This window comes from Aotus nancymaae, unplaced genomic scaffold, assembly GCF_030222135.1.
Source record: "Aotus nancymaae isolate 86718 unplaced genomic scaffold, 86718_ANA_hifiasm-v0.15.2.pri h1tg000051l, whole genome shotgun sequence".
NCBI classification, from domain to species: Eukaryota; Metazoa; Chordata; class Mammalia; order Primates; family Aotidae; genus Aotus; species Aotus nancymaae.
The window spans coordinates 5,495,037-5,508,286 of NW_026988465.1; the positions used below are offsets into that span (position 1 = coordinate 5,495,037).

Sequence of the window (13,250 nt, forward strand, 5' to 3'; positions counted from 1 at the left end):
TACAACATAAAGAACAATGCCAAGAACATTGCGAATATCACGTCATTGTTCATGATCAAATTTAAAATAAAGAGACCCACTACGTAGGTAGTGGGCAAGACTGAAGAAAAAAGAAAGAAAATATGATCTGGAGCAGTATCCAGAAACGGGGCAGGAAGTGGAGAGGAGACTGAGGTTAAGAGGCCAGATGAATGATGATATGGTTTGGCTGTGCACCAACCCAAACCTCATCTTGAATTTTAACTCCCACAATTCTCACAAGTTATGGGAGAACCTGGTGGGAGCTAAGTGAGTAATGGGAGCAGGTCTTCCCTGTGCTGTTCTTGTGAGAGTCTCACGCGATCTGATGGTTTTGTAAGTGGAACTTCCCCTGCACAAGCCCTCTCTCTTTGACTGCTGCCACCCATGTAAGACGTGACTTGCTCTTCCTTGCCTTCCACCATGATTGTGAGGCTTCCCCAGCCACGTGGAACTCTAAGTTCATTAAACCCTTTTTCCTGTATAAATTACCCAGTCTTGGGTTATGTCTTTTTCAGCAGCATGAAAATGAACTAATACAAATGGATTGGCCTAGGAAAACTGCAAGGCTGAGACCAGGAAAAGGAGACAAGATGGACAAGGATGCACAGTCAGGCAGGCTGGAAGATGAAGGGATTCAAATGAACAGCCTCCATTTTCTAGCTGAATGATGGAGGAAGGCTCGGTGATAAGGACTGAAGATAAAGGAGGAGGTAGAGGGTCAGGGCTTAAGGAAGGTGGTAAAGGTCTGGAAATATCCCTGGGAGAAAAAAAAAAAAAAAAGAGCTGATCCAGTATGAGAGCCCAGCTGCAACTGGATAGTAAACATTTTTAGTGGCAATAATCTAGAGTGTTGTGATGTCTCCAGTAGACCTCAGCTTGGATCTTGCATCTAAGAATGAAGACATTTATTTGGGCTGGCCAAGAACCAGGAACTTACAGGGAAAAGGTGGTGACTGTAGGGTAAAGCAAAGGAGCTGAAGATACTAAGAGGATGTAGCTGAAGTTACACAAAAGGGTGTCTAGGTTAGGTGAGGAAGAAAGCATACAGATTTGGAAAAGAGGAGTCAAATTACATCAGATAGAAATTAGACACTAAGAGATTAAAAGAGCTAAGATAAGGGTGTATTTGTCAGGGTTCTCTAGAGAAACAGAATTAATGGAATATATATGGAATGTATATATATATGGAATATATACATATAAAGGGGAGTTTATTTAAAGTATTAACTCACATGATCACAAGGTCCCACAACAGGACATCTGCAGGCTGAGGAGCAAGGAGAGCCAGTCCGAGTTCCAAAATTGAAGAACTTGGAATCTGATGTTCGAGGGGAGGAAGCATCCAGCATGGGAGAAAGATGTAGGCTGGGGGGCTAAGCTAGTCTAACCTGTTCATGTTTTTCGGCCTGCTTTATATTTGCTGGCAGCTGATTAGATGGTGACCATTCAGATTAAGGATGGGTCTGCCTTCCCCAGCCCACTTATTCAAATGTTAATCTCCTTTGGCAACACCCTCACAGATACACCCAGGATTAATAGTTTGTATCTTCCATACAATCAAGTTGACACTCAGTATTAACCATCACAAGTGGTTAATTTAAGATCTAGAGGTGGAATGGTAGGAATATGGGGCCCAGGGGATGATGACAAAGTCTAAAGAGTGGTTGGAGAAGTCACTGCTGAAGAGCAGAAGCAGAGGAATAAAATCAAGGTCAAGGAAAACGAAGCAACTATGTTAACTGGACATGTCAAAGGAGTTTTTACATAGGCACCTTGTATAAAGTAATTCCTTTCATTTTTATTTAATAAGCTGAAAATGCAAATCTGATTTAAATTCAAGATAAATTTTAAAAAATAATTCTGAACACTACAGAAAAAAACGCCAGTAACTATTCAAATACTCACTATAAAGCGATGAAGTCCATAGTACAATAGGATATCTGCTAAGGTAAAGTTATATCCTGTAAGGTAGACTTTATCTTCAAGATATGAATTAAGATCCTAGAAAAAAGAAAAAACAGATACGTATTAATGTAAAAATCAGTAATAAAAAAGTTAAGTATCATATCATGACTTAAAACATTTAGAAGGCTACTAGAAAACAAAATATTGCCATTAAATAAATTTACTCTTTGATATTAATATTCATTCAAAATCACAAATCATATGCCAGTTACCTCATTTTTAAAAAACAGGCTAAACATCACTAGTCTTACAGAAACAAGAAAACATTTGAAAATGATATTCAAAGTGCTGTCTATGATCATTTTAAAGTCAAGCTTCTTGTTTTTGGAAAGATTTTGTTACTCACGCTCATTAGTTACACTGCTTTTTTCCATTAAAATATAAAAAATTCCCCAACAATTTCAATCTCTTTAGAGAATTCTAAGAAATTCTATATCCATGAAACAATAATTTGCCCATTTTCCCTTCCCTCTAGGTCCTGGCAACCACCATTCTACCTTGTATCAATGAATGTGACTACTTTAGATACCTCGTATAAGAGCAATCATAGAATGTATGTACTTTTGTGACTGGCTTGTTTTATAAAGTTCCTCCACGTAACATGTAGGACCTTTAAGAATTTCCTTCCTTTTCAGGGTTGCATAATATTCCACTGTATGTATAGATCACATTTTCTTTATCCATTCCTTTGTCAATGACATGATTGTTTCCACCTCTTGGCTACTGCGAGTAATGCTTCTGTAACAGGAGCATACAAACATTTCTTCGAAACCATGCTTTGAATTCTTTTGGGTATATACCTACATGTAAAAATTCCTGAACCATATGGTAATTCTACTAATTTCTTGAGGAAGTGCTATTCTGTTTTTCATAGCAGTTGCACATTTTACATTACCATCAACGATGCACAAGGGTTACAATTTCTTCACATCCTCACCAACACGTTACTCTGTGGGACTTTTTTGGTAGCAGTCATCTTAATGGGTGTGAAATATCTCATTTTAAATGTGATCTACACTTCCCTCATGATTAGTGATTCCAGCATCTTTTCATATGCTTGCTGGCTACTGGTATATCTTGTTTGGCTAAATGTATACTAAAGTCCTTTGCCACTTTTTAAGTCAGGATATTGAGTTTTTGTTGCTGAGTTGTGGGAGTTCTTTACATATTCTGAATATTAACCCTTATCAGACATATGATTTACAAATATTTTCTCCCACTCTGTGGGTTGCCTTTTCACTCTGTTGTCTCCTTTGTGTTCAGAAATTTTTAATTTTGATGTAGTCCAATTTATCTATTTTTACTTTTGAATTATAGTCAATTAAGAGAAACAACACATTCATAAAACCTTTAGAGGAAGGTTTTGTAAATAAGTTATATGAACTATTATTAGATAGTCTTTGAAGCTCCTCTAAAGACTAGATATAAAACACTGTCCAGTGATCAACAGCATTTATTCTAGAAGAATTCTTTAAACTATAGAAAGGGCATTTTTGTTTTGATTCTCAAATCACATCTGTCTAGATGGAGTGGCTTGTAAACAAAAGAAATTTATTCCTCACAGTTCTGGAGGCTGGAAGTCTAAGATGAATGTGATGGCAGATTCAGTGTCTAGTAAAGGCTTGCTTCCTGGTTCACAGGCAGCTGTCTTTTCACTTGGTGGAAGGGGTGAGGTCTCTCTCAGGCCTTTTATTAGGGCACTAATTCCATTAATGATAGCTTTGCCTCCAGGACCTAATCACCCCTAAAGACCCCACCTCCTAACTCCATCACTTTGGGGGTTAGAATTTTAACACATAAATTTGGTGGTGGGGAGAGAAACATTCAAACCATAGCAACATCCCAAAGTGTCTGGAATATAGTAGTTCAGCAGTCAATAAAAAATGTTTGTGAAATATAGTGGTTTAGCAATCAATAAAAAATTTTTACAGGACTGAATTTAACCTCTGAGTTTGCACACAAAGTTAACATGATACACGCTGAACATGAAGATAATGAGGAAAAAGACTTTTATGATGATCCACTTCCACTTAATGAAGAGTGAACATATTTTCTCTTATGATTTTCATTTAAAGACAGTCATTTTCAAAAAGGTACATGAATATGGGCCCTTAAAGGTGGTACAGATGAGAACATAAAGGAATACGGACACAAATGAGGAGACAGGTGTGAAAGAATCGAAATAAAATTTGGGTGGAAAGGGTAGAATATATTGGTATATTAGGGACTACCACTTAAATTTTATGGTAATCTGTTGAATGGATACGGTTTCTCTCCAAATATCTTCAGAGAAATCAACTTTGGGAAAGAATAAGAAATAAAATATCTTCATTGAATTTCAAATAAAATAAATACATCTTCATTTAATTTCAAGAAGTATTTAAAGACCTGAAACAATAACAGTTTTGTGCATTTTCTCCCAAAACATAATCTATATACATGTTTTACTGATAAAGACTCTTAAAAATATAGTTTTTATAAACTATGATTAGGTAATATTTTCTGGGTTCATGATATAAAAAATTTTCCCACTAAAAGAGAATTTCATACATTCAAAATATTCACAGGTGAGAACTTATTATGTCTGACGTTCATTTCCTTTTTTTTTTTTTTACAACTCTCTCTGATGCTATTGTCAAACTTGTTAAAATATTTCCCCACACAATTCCACCTGATTTTTCTTTTTTCTCCTATCTATTAAACTTTCTAACAATATAAAAAAGTTGAAAAAGCAGTAAAATAAACAACTATATATCCTCCATCTAGACTCAACAAATGTTAGTGCTTTGCAATGCCTGCTTTTTGAAATTATATACTACCTTATTTGAGGCATTTAAATGCGGTATTGTGGTTTTAGCACTGAAATGCAACTTTGACAAATAATTAAACCCTTTCATAATATCCTAGGAACAAGAGCTTTAAAAATAAATAATAAAAAACTATATAGCCCAGTATAAACACAAAGAATATATGTAAATAAATTTTAAAAAATAGTAAAATGGCTAATAAGCATTATGAAAATGACACATTAATAATTTTATGAAAAAAAATAAGCACTTTTTTTTTTTTGAGATAAGAGTCTTGCTCTGTTGCCCAGGCTGGAGTGCAGTAGTGTGACCTTGGCTCACTGCAACCTCCGCCTCCTGGGTTCAAGCAATTCTCCTGCCTCAGTTCCTGAATAGCTGGGACTACAGGTGGTTGCCATCACACCCAGCTAATTTTTGTTTTCAGTAGAGATGAAGTTTCACCATGTTGGCCAGGCTGGTCTTTAACCCCTAACCTCAAGTGAACTGCCCACCTCAGCCTCCCAAAGTGCTGGGATTTCAGGTGTGGGCCACCATGCCCGGTCTCAAGCAAATATTTTTTAAATTTTTTTGTTTTGGTAATTAAAATGGGGTAGTGAAGGAGAAAGAGGTAGTACCATGTTAGTTTTGTGGAAGAGGCCACTCTCACATGCTACAATACTGTAATAATGTGCTTTTCTAGAGGGCAAATGAGCAACATAGCTTTAAAAATATACAGCTTTTAGCCTAGCTGTTTCTTTTGTAGGAATTTAGCCTCACTCCTGTAATCCCAACACTTTGGGAGGCCAAGGCAGGCAGATCACTTGAGGTCAGGAGTTCGAGACAAGCCTGGTCAACATGGTGAAACCCTGTCTCTACTAAAAATACAAAAAAAAAAAAATTAGATGAGCATGGTGGCATACACCTGTAATCCCACGTACTTGGGAGGCTGAGATAGGAGAATCACTTGAACCTGGGAGGCAGAGGTTGCAGCCTCGGTGGCAGAGCAAGATTCTGTCTCAAAAAAAAAAAACAGCCTAAGGAAACAAATGGGAATGTGCTCTAATATTTAGCAACAGTCTAGTAACTACCCAGGGATAGATGATTTAAATTATAGTAAGATTACAGTTAACCCTTGAACAACACAGGCTGGAACTGCACAAGTCCACTTAAAACACAAATTTTCTTCTGCCTCTGCCACCCAATATAGTTAAGACAAATCCTTGCTCTTCTTCCTCCTCCTCAGCCTACTCAATGTGAAGTGAAGACTATAAGGACAAAGACCTATATGACAATCCACTTCCAGTCAATGAATATTAAATGTATTCTCTCTTCCTGATGATTTTCTTCTTAATATTCTTTTCTCTAGCTTACTTTGTTGTAAGAATACAGTATATAATATGGTGGCACGTGCCTGTAATCCCAGCTACTCAGGAGGCTGAGGCAGGAGAATTGCCTGAACCCAGGAGGCGGAGGTTGCAGTGAGCCGAGATCGCGCCATTGCACTCCAGCCTGGGTAACAAGAGCAAAACTCTGTCTCAAAAAAAAAAAAAAAAAAGAATACAGTATATAATATATATAAAATACGAAATGTGTATTAATTGACTTTATGTTACAGGTAAGGCTTGCAGTTAACAGTAGGCTATCAGCAATTGAGTTTTTGAGGAATCAAAAATTATACATGAATTTTCAACTGCTCAGGGAGTCAGTGCCCTGTGCTGTTTAAGGGTCAACTGTATATGATGCAATACTATTATGTTATTAAAAGAAGAGTGTAAGCGAATACTCATTGATGTAAAAAGATGGTGACAACATATTGTCAGTGAACAAAAAATCAGGTTACTGGGCCGGGCACGATGGCTCACACCTGTAATCCCAGCACGTTGGGAGGCTGAGGTGGGTGGATCGTTTGAGGTCAGGAGTTGAGACCAGCCTGGCCAACATGGTGAAACCCTGTCTCTACTAAAAATACAAAAAAATGAGCCAGGTGTGATGGTGTGTATCTGTAATCCCAGGTACTCAGGACGCTGAGGCACAAGAACTGCTTGAACCCAGGAGGTAGAGGTTGCAGTGAGCCAAGATTGCACCACTGCACTCCAGCATGGGTGACAGAGTGAACAGAGTGAGACCCTGTTTCAAAAAAAAAAAAAGGAAAAGGAAAAAAATAACAAACAATTTACTATGTGCCTGTTTTTTTAAAAAAATACATACACACATATATACAAAAGGAAAAAAAGCGCAGAAAGAACACAAAACAGGTTTAATAAGTATCTAATGGCTGAATATAAGCATTATTGATAGTTCTCTCTTGTTGGTGGGAAGTTTCAAATATCTTCTATTTGCTCATCTGTATTTTCTAAATTCTGTAATATTTACTGCCTTTAAAATAAAAACAACACTGTCTTAAAATAGCAAAACAAAACAAAATAACCCTTTTCTCATCTGTGCATGTGGCCAAAATCACATTGCAATCCACTCTACATACATCGGTCTCACCCGCCAGTGTCAGCTCTGTAAGGGCAGAAACTGTGTCATATACACCACCAGCCCTCAGAACTGCGTCCTGGTACGTTGCAAGTACTTATGTTGTGGGTACAGATGAGCAAACTACGGTCAAACAAAAAAAGACAACGCAAACTGCCCAGCTCCACATACATTTCAAAAACAGCAACATCTTAAATCAGAGGTTCCCAATTAAATATTTACATGGCTCAGAGAAAATACTTTGGAAGTTACTTCTATGCTTTTAATACCACATCTATTAATGTAACTTTTGAACCTTATGAACCCAATTCATTGAAATCCTGATATCTTTCAGAATCAAATACTAATTACAATCCTTTCCTTTGGAAAACTATAAAAGATGGTTGTATTCACTTTTTATTTGCCTGAAATCTCATATTCACTTGGAAGGAGGATATGACTGCTTCCCCCTGGAAATGCCATGAATAGTAGGGGTATGAGAGTTGAGTCCCTGTGAAAGACCAATATGGTATTAAGAATAAATGATTGATCATGACAGACATACAAAGGATCAAGTTCTGAAACTGACTTTCTACCAGTTCTCTTGATGGCATCTATCAAGAACACAGTTTGAGCCATTTTCCCCAAAGTGATAAAGGAATATCTTTCTTGCACAACTTATACTGCCATGATACAATAATCGCAATAAAATTAAGAAACAGAAAGAATTCCTAGAATGATATGTTGTTGTCTGGATAATATCTAAGTTTCTTTCAAATTTAAAGCTTTAACAAAATCTTTAAAAATCTGCTTTATTTTTATATAAATAAATTAACAACAATAACTTCATTTGGAATTTTTTAATTCTTGGTAACTCTGAAGCTATATCCAGTTTATATTTTATACCAACAGATTATTTTATTATTTGATGCCTTTGAAAATAAAAATTTAAAGCAATGATTCTCAAAACAGGGAAAGGTGAGCTTTCTCAGACTAGACAGTTTTTTCAAACCACAACACTAAAAAATTGATTCTCTCTTGCTTCTGAGAAAGTACTTTACCCCTTAGAGAATCGGGATCGTTGAGTGGGGCATCACATTAAAAAAACAAGAAAAAGTCATATAATCCTGTAATTATTGACGATGACACGGGTTCTGAAGGAAAAGCACAGGGTGCTGTGACTGCATATAGAACAAGGAACCTCAACTGCTGAGAGAAAAGCAGTCAAGTAAGTTTCCAAGGCAGCGTTCAGCTGAGATCTGGAGGAGGAGGGCTGGGGCAGGACAGAGTACGTTCCGGGCAGACGTAATAACAGGTACAAAGTATTGAGGCAGAAGGAAAGAGGTGAAGAAGGCCAACAGCTGCAGCTTTTTAATCTCAGGGGAAAGAGATTTCTGATTAACAGTTCATGCATTTCAGCCTGTAAGAGAAGTCACCATACCTTCAACAGTGTATGGATATCATTTTTACTGGAGTGTCCATCTACTTGAGTGACCCTGTATTCTAACCATTGCTGAACAATTGCTTTTTCTTCTGCAGTACTCCCCAGCAAATATTCTTTGTTGGCTTGCTTGACTAGATGAGCTGCTATAGTAGTCAATCCCGTTAGACTTGGACCATTGTTTGTCTGAAGAACTGGAATCTTAAAAAGAAAAAAAAAGTTCAGATAATTTCAAAAACAAAGACCACATCATGATTATAACTTCTAAGTAACCACAAAATCCCTCAACTGTTTTTTGCAATACTCCCAGATTTTACTCTAAGATACTAAACTGCATACAAATAAAAGTCTGGAAAATAGCAGTTAAATAATTTACAATTTGGTAACAGATGCTTGATGATGAAACTGGTAGTAACATTGCAAAAATCAGTATAATGTTACTATAGTAATTTTTAACTGTGTATGTACAGTAAGAGAAAATGGAAATCCTAATTATATTAATTTCAATCAAGTTTACCTGCACCCTATTATATAGAAGATGAGCATACTTAAATAAACCTGACTTCATGTTTCCCCATTACAATGGCAATAAAAAGGATCAGATTTGCTTGCTTACAAGAAATTGCCAATTAATTTAAATTTTCTTACACAAATAAACACAATGCTTTATGAGAAATTTAAAAGAAAATGGAAAGTATTACCTAATGAGAAGACTGACCCAACACAAATAATAAGTATAGAATCTCAATGACTTAAACAAATGAAAAAAGAATTATTTTATTGTGAAGACTGTTCTTTTCAGCAATGAAATAGTATCTTGTACTCTATAATGATTATACTTTCCAAGGCATTTTCATACATCTACATCAACAGGACTTGGTGAAGTATACAAAGAGATTAATACTCTATAGGATACAGACTCAAAGTAAGGAGGTAACTTCAAAGTAAAGGAGGTAAAAGTACTTTCCACTTCCCATTCACTATTAGCAGCTCCGTGACTTCTCACTTTTGCCTTCAACTCAAATGAAACCACAACTTCTAAGATCACCAATAACTTAAATGTATTGAAAGAAAACAACACAGGTGCCAGTAATATTCTATTCCTTGACTGGGTGGTTACCTGAGTGTGTTAACTTTGTGGTAACGTCAAGATGTGTGCACTTTTCTGAATGCATGGTATATTTTGGGGGAAAAAAAGAGATATCAAATGACTCACAATTGCTGGACAGGAAGGGAAACAACTAACTCCAAAGAGAATTATGTGCAAAAATAAATTATCCACAACTCAAGCACACTCTAAAAAATTCCCAGTTATCTTGTCATCTAATCATTACATCTTCTAAGATAAAGTAAGTTATCTCATCCTCATTTTACAGATGAAAAAAAAACCAGTCACCTGGTTTGCAATGGGAGAGCCAGGGTTTGAATAAAGTCCTATTGGCTCAAATGTCCATTTTCTTTCCTTTACATAACCTAAACTATGCAATTCTTATGCAGTTGCAATTATGAGACACATACTATTTTCACATTCATTTTAAGGTTCCATAGTATTCAAAGTAATTACTTTTAATGGCTGCATATGCAATAGTCGTGCACTACATAATGTTGTTCTGGTCAACGATGTCCTAGATGGCATATCCAATGGTGGTCACCTAAGATTATAATCAAGTATTTCTACTGTACCTTTTCTATGTTTCGATATATTGAGATGCACAAATACTTACCATTGTGTTACAATTGCCTACAGTATTCAGTACAGTAACATGTGGTACAGGTTTGTAGCCTGAAGGAGCAATAGGCTATATCATATACCTACTATTTATGAAATAGGATATACTATCTAGGTTTAAGAACACTCTGTGATGTTCACATACAGCAATGAAATTGCCTAACAATGCATTACTTGAAACGTATCCCTGTCTTTAAATAACACGTGACTATATGTCAATGTGTTGATGTACCAAAATTTAAAGAATTATTCTCCTAGGTGTGTATCTCTGAACTGCTTTCAATTTTTAACCATTATTGGTAATGTTGCAGAATGCCTTATTGCTGACTCACTGCTGTCAGTTGTCTTCCTAAAAAAATGGTTGAATCTTATCACACATGGCCAACCCTTTCCCCATACAAATAAACAGAAACTTTCATTAGCTGCTCACTGCTAAAATGCTTTAAGTAAAATAAAATTAAAAACCACACTCTGAACTCCAAAGCCTTCACAGTTGTGCCTCAAACTGTAACTTGGGGTTTACCTTGCATTGCATCATTCCTCATATTGGTTTACTTGCTGCCCTACACTTCCCAATCCTTCATAATTTATTGGTTTTACACATCTTTCAAAGCCTAATCCTTTAAATGCTACTCCTCCATGAGTTTATAAACTCATTTTTATAGACAGAATTAACTTCCTTTTTCACACTCCTCAATAGTGTTTTCCTCCATGTGGAGTTCTAATTAGGGAAAAGAAGTCAGGCTGGGGGACCAGGAGACAGCAAAAAGAGAAGGCCGATAAGCTACAAGTCTGCCTTTCTTCATGGTCCAAGACACACAGCCCTTCTGCACAAATAACTCAACAATCTTTCCGTGTCCAGCTATCACGAGCCCTTAGGCTGATAGAAAACTCAAGTTAGCTCACTGCAACCTTGGTGTTACCAGTACTGCACAAACCCCTCTTCGGCACACAGCCTAAGTACTGTTCCATAGAATCCCCATCCAGCCTTCGTTTCCTTGCAGTTAGCTCCTCTCTTACTAACTTGCCCATTGCACTCCTGCAACATATTTTCATACTTTCTCTAATAAACCTGCTTTTCTTTACCTACAGCTGTCCTGGTAAATTCTTACCCTGTTGCCACCGGCCCCAGAGAGTGGCTGCTCGCCTCCGAAAGTCCTTAAAGTACTTACTACGTTATGCTTCAAATTATTTGCTGACGATTGTTTCTCATGCTAGATAATACTCATGTCTTGGCAATGGTTCCCCAAAAATATAAACTAAACTTGGGAGTAGGGGGTGAAGGGATGGAAATCAGGAATCATCACTGGGGCAGAGGAAAAATCAAAAGAAGGCCACTTTGGCTCCAATGCCTACTCTGCCACCAATCACAGGGCTGATCTTAGGCTGAACAGTTAACCTTTCTAGGCTTCAGGTTAACTTAAATAAAAACTATACTACTACTACTGTCGAGACAAGATCTTCACATGGACCAAATGAAGAAGAAAAAAAATTAAAGACAAAAACCAAACATCATGTAGAAAAAATCTCAAAGGAGCAAAAAAATATATATCCAAAATAGTCTTCCTACAACCAATTTCCTTCTCTAATACATTCCTTCTACGACAAACTATAATGCAAACGTTCTAACAGTGCCTCACCAGGCAATCTTATACCTTGCGGTGTTTCCCTTATTCTCTGTGCGTCGCACACTTAAACTGATACCCCAAGGCTTCAGAAACGCTTTTCCCGAACCCCCCAGATTGGGCCAAGACTCCTTATGTATTCTCTCTGCCATTTATGGTGCAACGTGGCACTCTTCCAATTTAAAGTTTGTAATGTTTATCCACCCGGTCAAAAAGCCAAGCTTCCTGAGGGGAGTAAGCGTGTTCCCCTTAATCACCGCTGTATTCCCAAGGCCCAGCACAGGGCTACCTGGCACCCTGTTAGTTATCACGGAGTCGCTGAGTAATAACTGAATGAAAAATGCGATTATGGCAAAAACAAAACAAAACGAAACAAAAAACAGTTCTACTGAATACAAACGCGGGGCTTCCAGGTTGGTCTAAAAGCTCTGTGAGGACTCTCCTGCAACTGGTTTTGTTTCCCCATAATGGGATGATGACAAGGTCCCAGGAGGTGAAGTTCAGGCCGAGCCCGACCTAAGCTGGTTACCCGCTCTCTCCAGGAGGTAGGGAGGCAAGGGCGGAGGCCCAGAGGCGCCAGCCAGCTCGCGGCGCAGACACGTGGGGAGCTGGGTAGCCGCATCCTCACTCCGCCTGTGTCGGGTGGCCGGCCCCGGCCCTGCCAGGGCTCAGCAAGCCCCGCTCCCGTCCACCTCTTCCCTTCTGCGCCGCCTCTCCTTCTCACCTGTCGTTCGCCCTGAGCACTGTATTTATTCCCCTTACTCAGTCCCAGGGACTTCTCCAGTAGCGACAACTCTGCGGCCGCCGCCATCTTCCGGCCGTAGTTCCTAGCAGAGGAGGGACCCACAGAACAAGAACCTCTTGCATTGGTGGAGACGGAAGTCCCACTCCCGCAAACATCACCGGCGATTGGCTGAACGAAAGGGGCGTGGAGAGCGCGCGCCAATGCGCAGGAGGCGGAGCCAGTGGAAGGGGCAGGGCTGAAGGCGGGGTGTGAGACAGGTGGAGAAATGATGGCAAATTTCCACTCGAGCTATTGGGGAGTTACTTGGTAGAGCTGCCCCAGGGCCGGGCTTCTGTGGCTACAGTAGACTGGATCTCTGAATGGCAATCTATTGACATGGCTGCCAACGTTAACTCGTTAACTCATTTGTCAACCTAAGAGAATTTAATATGATGGGAACTGAAATTTACCTTAGTTTAGCTCAGGAATCTGTAAGTTG

The 13,250-nt window shown here is 38.2% G+C and overlaps 1 protein-coding gene across 3 annotated transcripts in view; it reads right to left on the minus strand.

Moving 5' to 3' along the window:
* EEF1E1 (eukaryotic translation elongation factor 1 epsilon 1) overlaps positions 1-12,893 on the minus strand; it is a 30,020-nt gene extending 17,127 nt beyond the window's left edge. The window contains exons 1-3 of one of the 3 annotated variants that reach the window (XM_064362969.1): positions 12,752-12,893; positions 8,674-8,874; positions 1,927-2,022 (exon numbers count right to left, since the gene is read on the minus strand). In XM_064362969.1, coding sequence (XP_064219039.1) covers positions 1,927-2,022; positions 8,674-8,874; positions 12,752-12,838 — 384 coding nt within the window. In that variant the 5' untranslated portion in view covers positions 12,839-12,893. The remainder of the gene's footprint in view (positions 1-1,926; positions 2,023-8,673; positions 8,875-12,751) is intronic. The other 2 variants (XM_012440290.2, XM_064362970.1) reach the window with 2 other exon arrangements.
* Between the last annotated feature and the right edge of the window lie 357 nt (positions 12,894-13,250).